The 9495-nt window shown below is 41.9% G+C and overlaps 1 protein-coding gene across 2 annotated transcripts; it reads right to left on the bottom strand.

Moving 5' to 3' along the window:
- Positions 1 to 149: 149 nt before the first annotated feature.
- KARS1 (lysyl-tRNA synthetase 1) lies at positions 150 to 9489 on the bottom strand. Of its 2 annotated transcripts, none has more exons than XM_027732935.2 (14): positions 9309 to 9489; positions 8465 to 8609; positions 8112 to 8277; positions 7562 to 7655; positions 7118 to 7304; positions 6744 to 6869; positions 5894 to 6013; positions 5540 to 5702; positions 5267 to 5440; positions 4467 to 4552; positions 3686 to 3771; positions 3251 to 3377; positions 1456 to 1599; positions 150 to 1210 (listed from the first exon to the last, which is right to left on the bottom strand). In XM_027732935.2, exons 1-14 carry the CDS (start codon positions 9374 to 9376, stop codon positions 1124 to 1126), a joined length of 1773 nt encoding a protein of 590 aa, XP_027588736.1. In that variant the 5' UTR covers positions 9377 to 9489; the 3' UTR covers positions 150 to 1123. The 2 variants fall into 2 exon arrangements, with proteins under 2 accessions (XP_027588736.1, XP_027588729.1); XM_027732928.2 differs by lacking the exon at positions 9309 to 9489 and adding an exon at positions 9091 to 9212.
- Positions 9490 to 9495: the final 6 nt, after the last annotated feature.

The raw sequence follows: 9495 nt of genomic DNA, 5'->3' as shown, positions 1-9495 counted from the left end.
ACCCGCACCCTCCCCGTGAGGACACGGGCGGGGGATCGGCCGCGGGCGGGGCCGCGCACGCGCAGCCGCGGCCCGAGAGCGGCTCCTGCGCACGCGCACAGAGGCAACGACAGCGGGGGCGAAACAAAAGATTTACCCCAAGGCCGGAATTTTGTCAGTGTTGAGCAGGCGTCCTTTATTGACAGTACTGGGGCGCACCGGGGATAAACGCGCCCTTAAGTGCTCCGACAACATCACAAAAGCAAAAACCTCTTTTCACAAGTCATTACACGTTCATGTTAAATCCCGCCTAGTCCACGCCCACGCTATATTTATCGCTGTAATTATTTCACGGTCTCTGCTCCCATCTAGCGTCCTTTTATCTAATTACATTTACAGTCTCTTAGAAACACATCTTTTTAGTCCATAAATAATTCTGTTGTACTGCTTGTATCTCTTCGCTTCAAATGACTTGTTTCACAGCCTTTCAAATGACTTCAACGCTGGAAGTTGACTGGTTACTTGTCAGTTCGCAGATATATGCTATCTATTTGCAAAAGTTATGTTCCTTTCCCAGTTCCTATTATCTAAAAGTTAGAAAATTCTCAGCAAGTTAAGCAAAATCAAAGGTTCTTGTACATATACTTTAGCCTAACATAATTCTATGTTAGTTCTTTATTAAATGTTTTCTATTAAAGTGTTAGTAGAAAAATTAAAATCTTTAAAAAACTTATACTAATAAATTCAAGCTTAATTTGGAATATAAAAGATTTAGCAGATAGTGTTTAACAGTTCCCTTTCAGTTGTCTCGTTTCCAACTCATGAAACTGGTTCTTCTGTTCTTTGTTTTTGGTTGGGTAGTCTCACAGCCTTGGAGGCTGGTTTCTGATCGGTTACTGCTTTTAAGCAATACAAAAACATCTTCAAACTACGTGTCTTACCTTAAAAGTTATAGGATTCTCCGGCAAATTTCTCAGACAAGGAAAGATTCCAACAACATTAATATCAGGTAAGTTTCTCAGGTAAATTAAGCAAAAGCATATAACAGGATTAACAACCTTTTTCAGGGTGCAAAGAGCGTTGCCTTTATTTATGTTCGCGCCACCCCGCGCTCACACAGAGGGGCCTGTGACGGTCTGGAGCCTCACACGGAGGTGCCCTCGGCAGGGGGCTCAGGCTGTGCCTCCTTCTTGTTGTCCTCTGGCTTCATGGCGGGGAAGAGCAGCACCTCCTGTGGACAGTGACAGTGTCAGCACCACGCACAGGTCTCGTGAGAACAGCCCCAGCCCAGCTCAGCCTCCCCAGAGCTGAGCAGGCACAGTGAAGGAGCTTTTCCTAGGGGAACTGTGCATCTCCAGGCCTCTGACACACGGCTGCACTGTTGTGTCACTGTTGAGGAGATGGCCAGCTTTGCAGAATGCCATTCCCTGCTCCCTGAAAAGCCTGCAGTTAGGCACTGCCACTGCCAATGCTTACCTTGATGTTATTGGAGTCTGTAAGGAACATGGTCAAGCGATCAATTCCCATGCCCCAGCCGGCTGTAGGAGGAAGGCCGTACTCCAGGGCAGTGCAGAAGTTTTCATCAATAAACATGGCTTCATCATCACCTGCAGCTTTTGCCTAAACGAGGAAGTTAATAGTAAAAGGTGGATTGTACAGAGCTAGATAGCACCACTTTGCTACCAAAAAAGAGGAATACTAGTATTTGTAGCAGCCATGGAGCTGATGAAATCTAAACCCTGTACAGCTGTGGAAGTGAGTAACAAATGAAGGAACCGCAGCACCTGGACAACTGTGGGGGCCACTTGTACAGGTGCTCCCAAAACAGCTCCAGGCTCAGTTCCTTTCTGACCTGTCAGTTTCCTCTCTTGGCAAAGGCCCAGGCTCTTCAGTAAAAGCCATCTTCAAAGCCATACAGCAGCACATGACAGCGGAATGAATTGCTTTTAAAAGCTTCTCAGGTTCTTTATTGCTTGCAACCCCTCCTTTAATGTTTGCAGAAACAACTAAGAAGCATAACTGTTTGAATCAGCAGTAGCTGCTCCATGAAACAAAATTTAGGGACTGCCTTTTTCCTCTCACTTAGAAAAATTAAAAAACCCTACACTGAGATAGTAACTAATGCCCTGACAGCCTCCAAGTGACAAAAGTCACAATAATAAAAAAGCAGACTAGCCATCTCAAATTTAGACAATGCCAAACATGTCAAAACAACAGCAAACATTTTTGCCCAGTTTCAAGGAAGACTTTGCGAAAGACTTAAAGCAAACTTTTCTGCCTGAAATCTTAAAATGCAAACTGTCATTCTTCACCTCAGTCTCCACCTTAACATTAAATTTTCAGGCAAATTTTCATTCAATACATATAATCCTATATCTGCAAAGTCTGACTATAATCATGAGACAGCTACAGTAAATGTATATACAACAGATGAAACATAACAGGCATCTGTAGTATTAGTCATTCTGACTGAACATTTTGAAATTTACTATCAAGTTAGTTAACATAAGTCTATTTTACTGACTTTGACAATTGTTTAATCCTCTCAGGCACTGTGAAGCAATTAGAGACAGTATAAAGGACAGCTTTGTTTCTGCAAACCACATCTGACCTCAATCATTTGGGGACAAGCATGCATTCATGGCTGTGTATACCTAAGTAATAATAAAATGAGTTTCAGTCACTCCTTTAAGAGACCTATTATTTAGAGAAACCTAGCAACATAAATTTGCAAGCTAATAATTTCCAATCTGCAGCTCTGTTCTGTGAGTCGACTTAAAATATTAATAACTCAGTTTAGGACATTAAGCTATTTCTTACACAGCATTCAAACTCTTACTGGACATGAAAATTTACTTAAGAGCTTAAAGTATAATGTTGTATGACTATGTAAATACTTAGTTGGGGAAAAAAACTTTCAACCTAGGCAAGACACAGAAAACACTTTGCACATTTGTGTTTTTCCAGATTAGTACTTTAGGTAGAATAAAAGGGAAAATATTCCAAAACAAAGTTGCACTAAAAAAAACTAATCAACAGCAGTGTTTGGACTTGTTTACCTTAGAGAGTAAGGTTCCTTACTTTAGATAGCAAGGTTCCTTTAAGAGGAATTGAATTTTAATGACAGGCTTTCACTTGAGTGAGCAACACTCGCCTCAAAGTAGTAACTCTTTTCAGCAGTAGGTACCAGTGACTGATTTGGAGGAGCCATAGGAAATACTCTTTGCTTACACATCTGTATCATTGATTCACCATCAGCAAGACATCATACCTTGGCCTGATCCTCGAAGAGCTGCCGTTGTCGGACGGGATCGTTGAGCTCTGTGTACGCATTGCACACTTCCTTCTTCATCACAAAGAGTTCGAAGCGTTCAGTCAGTCCTGGATGGGAGCGATGCCTGTGTGAAGAAGGCAAAATGGCCAAACCTTAAAATTAACATATTTATTGAAGCAAAGAGCACATGCATTACTATGGGGGACTGTGCACACTTGGCACTAACAGCTGTCAAAACTTCGACATGCTTTTTCCCTGGATGATGGGTTTCACAGCTCAGGAACCAACCTTAATTTCTGTCAGAATTCACAAATTAGCACACAACATCAAAATCTCTGTTTTCACATATGTGACTTCCTTTTTTTTCTTTTTTATAAAATAGGAGTAGAGCATTTAAAAGAATTACATACTGACTGTGACTCATACTCTTACCATTTGGCAAGAGGACTCATGACCTGTGGGTGATCACAGATGAATGTAGGGTTGATACATGTGACTTCCAGGAATTCACCAACTAACTGGGAAAACAAAAGTGAAACAATTACATAGAGTACAAAAACAAAATTACATAGAGTACAAAAACAGAATTACATAGAGTACAAAAACAATATCACTTTCCGAGCACTGCCTTCACAAAGCATCCTGATTTCTTCCCTTTGCTACTGAAGGTGGTACCATAAATTCTAAGAGTTTCCCAAGTAATAATTTCTGATCATGGTAATGTCTTCATTAACAGAGAGTGTGTGTCCTAGTCAGGTAAGAAAAATGACATAGCAAAAACTGTATAATAATTCACTTTGCATGTTACAGCAAGGCCAAAAAGAAAAGCACCAGAAGAACAGCTATCAGACAGTGTTTGGGTACAGCTGACGGAACTACATGCTAAGCCTACCTGTTTGGTAAGGTACCTACAGATACACACATCTCTCAGACAAAATTGACATGAGATAAAGCAGATCTGCTTTAACCACAAGACACCAGCTAACAAACTAAAATTCTCTAGCACTCAAATTAAGCAGACATAAGTAAACTACATTTTAGTGTAGACAACACAAAAGAAGATTTTGACACAGCAAGTTTTCTCACTCTAATACAGCAATAGCTGATATGCACTTCAGCACAGTTTCCCAGTTAAACTTCTCTGAAGAGGCTTCTGTTGATACAGATAAACCCTCAAAGACATTAGGATTATAAAAACAGCACCCTTACTTACTTTGTCAAGAAGCCTGGCTGTTGTCCTGGGAGGTGGACATTCAATGTCTCTCTCTGCACAAAGATTATCAAAGAACTTGCGAGTTTCTGAAATTATAAACAAAAAATTAGAAAAGCCACCCAAGCAATCATTTTTTGTTCTTACTAGATCCTTCAACATGTTTTAGAGTGATTTAGAAGATCTTAATGGTAGACATCATGGAAAACCACGGGCTTAAATGTCAATCCACAAAAATAGTGTCTCACTTTAATAATTTACAGTAAAATATAAGTTATGTTATACTTCAGAAATTTGATACCACCACATGACTGCTGGACATTATTATTGGAAGAAAAAAAAAAAACCACTAAGAAGTGTATGAATTTGTTTTCTTATGTCTATTGATTCCAGGAATAAAATAGCACATAAGTACATTTTGAAGAAAGTCCCTAATAATCATACACCTAAGCTATGATTGCAGGCGCAGAAACTCAACTGCACAAAAGACAGAAGAAATAAGAAGTAAAAAGTTGTATCTCTTCAACAGATCAGGAACTCCCCACATCACACTTCTTGAGTACATCCTTTCACATATACCCAACAAAGGAAGAGCCAAAAAGAGTCAGATCCTGTCAAAGACAGCAAGGTATTAAGGCTTCTTTCTGGACTCTTGGGTAAACTGACAAAATCACAGAGAAGTAATCCCATGCGTTAGCACTACCTCAAAAATGCAGCTGACAAACTGCAGGCTGAGAACTTGCTACCTTTTGCCCACTTTCTGTTAAGGAAGAATTATAGGACATTCACATTCAGCATCTAACCTTCAGTTTCAAAACACTCAGTCGGTGGAAATTTCACTCCCAGGGCCTTTTCCAGATCGTACACCATGCTGATTCGCCGGAAGGGAGGAGTAAAATCTATCTCGTACGCCTGTCCATCTGGACCGTCTGGATGATAAGTGATCTTGTAACTCCCAGTAATATGTTTCACCATCCCTACAAAAGGAACCTCGAGTTTAGAAGAAGATTATGCCACATAATAAGCAATTCTTCAAGAGATTCTTCCTCTCTTGTTATTAATACTGCATACATCACCTGAAAGCAACTTCTCTGTAATGTCCATCAAGTCGTGGTAGTCTGCGTAAGCCATGTAGAATTCACAAGTTGTGAACTCAGGATTGTGAGTCAAATCGATTCCTTCATTCCGGAACTGACGCCCAATTTCATATACTCTGTCCAGACCTCCAACCACCAACATCTAAACAAAATGGAATTGTAGTAAACACACTGACTTTTTCAAAAGACCTTAAAGAGAGTTCGAACACACACAACTGCAGCACAATGAGACAAGTCCATCTTTCTTCAAGAATAACTCTCATTTGCACTACATTTCCTTTTTTAAAACAGTTTGAAGAATACAGGCTTAGCCATGAGAGGCTTGCATTCTACCTTATGGTAAAGCTCTGGAGCAATTCTCATATACAAATTCATATCCAATTCATTGTGGTATGTGATAAATGGTCTTGCCACAGCTCCACCTGGAATTATATTCATCATAGGAGTTTCAATCTGTAAAATAACAACAAAAATTGTCCTGTTTTCATCAAATCTGTTTCCAAAACAGAACTGCACAGATCAAGCAAACCGCACCTAGTTTTGATGAAAAATCTTTGTATTTCACTTATTGACATTTCACTATATGAAATATATAAAAAATATAGTAAAACAATTCTGAAGTGCATTTCTTTCATGTGGTCAGTAAAAACAAATTATATAATTGATCTGTTGCTATCAAGAGCCATTTGTATTTACTACAAACATGAACCTGCTGTTACCAAAGCCAGGAACAGCACCATGACATTACCACAAAATCCTCTCTCTACACTGCAGAAAATGAAGTTCAACAAAGCCAAGTGAAAGCTCCTGCACATGGGTCAGGGCAATCCAATTTTATCCAAGGAAGTAATCCCTGTTTTTATCTCCAGCAGCAAAACACCACTTCAAAGATGTTGTTTCCACTTAATGTACTGGAATAAGGAAAAAATAGCAGTAGTTTGGAGTACTACATTGATAAAATTTTCCCAAGTCATAACCTCGCCAACTGATGAATAGTCTTAACTTTAAAAAGAGAAGAAAGGAATGGCTCCCATTACATTAAACTGATAAAACACATCATGCTAAGGTAATTATATTACCTCTGTAAGTACTTTGCATACGAGCCTGAATATAAAGCACCCTTGAAGCTGAGAAGCTCTAAACACTTCCAGTATCAGGAAAGAAATAAACACTGAAGCCTTACCTCAAGGAAGCCCAACTCATCTAGAAAATGCCGAAGATAAGTGATGATCTTTGCACGGGTTATAAATTTCTGCCTCACATAATCATTAAGAATTAAATCCAAATATCGCTGACGATACCTAGTTTCCTGAAAAGAACACATACCCTTAGAACAAGCTAGATAAAATGTGATGGAAAAAATAACAAACCAAAACTAACGTTCCTTTGCTGACCGACAACATCAACAGGTACCAAAGGTCATCCATTCAGTCCTATCTGTGGCATTCCTGCCCATGGCAGGAGTGTTGGAATTAAATGATCTTTAAGGTCCCTTCCAACCCAAACCCTTCTACGATCTGTCAAATTGCCTCCAAGACTGGCAGGTATGACAAGTACCTTATCTTTGAGGCCAAAATGAAGATGAGGCAACATGTGCAGGCATGGAGACAACAGAGTGATTTCATAAGGAATAATACTCAGTTCCCCTTTCTTTGTTTTCCCAGGATTCCCCTCTACACCAATAATGTCCCCACGACGTAGCTTGTTGTTAACAAGGAAATACTCTTCCTCGGATTTGTAGAAGCTGTAATTACAAAACAAATGTAAGCAGGTTTGTTTAAAATTCAATCTTCCAAACTGTCCTCAAGTCTCTCCCAAGACCAAATCCTTAAAAAAAAAAAAATAAATTTACTCAACAGGGAAGACAAACACAACATCCTAAGCATAATGTTATCTGGCTGCCTAAGCCAACCCATAGACGAAATAGAATACTCAAATACAGATCTCTAGGCCCCAAAATACAGTGCTGTATAGAATACTACTGGGAATACCTCTCCTTACCTGGAATTTGCCATGATCTGCAGCTTGACTCCTTCACCACGAAGATCATAGAAAATCAGTTTCCCTCCAGAGGCACGCTTCGCATGGATTCGACCTAAATATCAAAGCATGCAGAACATCAGGAAAAGAGTCCCCAGCAGAAAGGAAACAGGGACAAGAGCCACAGAATTATCATTTAGACAAAGAATCACCATCTCTGCACTGAGCAGAGCGGGAGTACTGCTGCTGAGTCTAATCCCATGCCATGAGAGCTTCAGGCATGATCCTGAAAGCCTAGGCGGAGCAAAACTGTTGCTGACTGTGAAAGAGAAGCAGTTAAGTCTCAAAGTTAATACCATATGCACTTTAGGTCCTGGAGCCCACATTACAATCTGATCTTCTAGTTGTAAGGGATGCTGCACAGGTCCACTCAGTCTGAAGACACATGTCCCAAATTGTTTAACATTGCTACAGACTTCACGATCGAGGATCAGCAAAATTCAAAGAGACCAACCCATCAATAAAAGCAGCTAAGACTTTACATATTTCTGTATCCCACATAAGCCCTTACCTGCCACTCTCACTGTAATGTCTTTCAGATGATCTCCTGGCTGCAGGTGACTGTACTTGTCTATAAAATCGGAGAGAGATAAGTCTACATGGAACTTGTGGGGATAGGGATCTTCACTGGTGCCCTTCAGCTGCTGGATTGCATGGGTACGAATCTTGAAGTATTGCTGTCACCAGAAACAAACAAAACCAAACGATTTTATTAGAATCTGAAAATATATTACAGGGTGCAAATCAAAATGCAGCTGCCCTTACACAAGAAAAGCCATTTTGTTAATCACGAAGAAAAAAATAAAATTTAAGTCAATAAGATTTATTCACAGAACAGCAATAACCATGAGACTAGATGCTCACATTTGGATCCAAGCTTTCCTCATCAGCTCCAGCATTATTCTCAGACGTCAAGGAAGGCTTATTTGAATCCTTTTCACTTTGCTCTTTCTGCTTTGCCTCTTTTTCAGCTATTTTTCTCTCAGCCTTTAAACGTCTCTTCAGCTCACTGCAAAAGAGAAACCAGATGTAGCAGGTACCCTGATACTTCTACAGGGAAACAATTATACAGTAAGATTTTGGCAGGATCCTGCCAAATAACCCTGTCACTTCTCTTAATCTGCCCAAAAGTCAAGATAATGCTTAAGCATCTTTGAACATTTTATTCTTTGAACTCTTTTAGTTCATATCCTACGATACAAATACTCAGGGAAAGTGAAAGCAAAATTAAACAGCGGAGACAACGCCTAAGCGTCCAGGGGCATTCCACATCCATTTTACTACAATGAGCCTGGCAGCCCCACGCAGCGTGAAAGTGAAACAAGGCAAGGTCCCCACTGCAAGAGGTCAGGCGAACGGAAGGTTCCCGAAGCCGCCTTCGCGGTCCGGCCCGTTTCCCCAGGGCACTCAGGTTCCTGCCGCGCTCCCGACCCCGCCGTCCGGGACTCCGTGAGGACAGAACTGGTCCGAGCCAGACGCAAAGCACCGACCTGCTCCGGTCATGAAGCGCCTGCCGCCATCGGAGCGCGGGCGCGGCCCTCCAGGCCCAGCCGCGGAGCCGCGCGGCGACGGGGCTCAGCATGGGGCTCCGCCGGGTGCCTTGGCGGAGACACGCACTGAGTCAGCCGGACACTCGCCTCGCCTCACTTTCACCTTCACCTTCAACTTCACCTCCCCGGCCCGGCCCCGCCTGCCCGCCCACCCTCACTTTTTGCTGAGGTGCGACTCGGTCTCCGCCGCCTCGCACGCGCGCTCTGCCGCCGCCGCCGCCGCCATCTCCCGCTGCCAGCACCGCCTTCCCGGCCTCCCGCCCCTGCGCGCGGGATAATGGCAATGGGCGGACACGGGGCGGTGATGGGGGGCGGGCTGGGGGCGGTGATGGCGATGGGCGGGCG

Source organism: Pipra filicauda, unplaced genomic scaffold, assembly GCF_003945595.2.
Source record: "Pipra filicauda isolate LSUMZ 115617 unplaced genomic scaffold, ASM394559v2 scaffold46_size3722508_pilon, whole genome shotgun sequence".
Classification (NCBI taxonomy): domain Eukaryota; kingdom Metazoa; phylum Chordata; class Aves; order Passeriformes; family Pipridae; genus Pipra; species Pipra filicauda.
The sequence above is the reverse complement of the archived record's forward strand: the minus strand, read 5'-3'. Positions and strand labels throughout refer to the sequence as shown.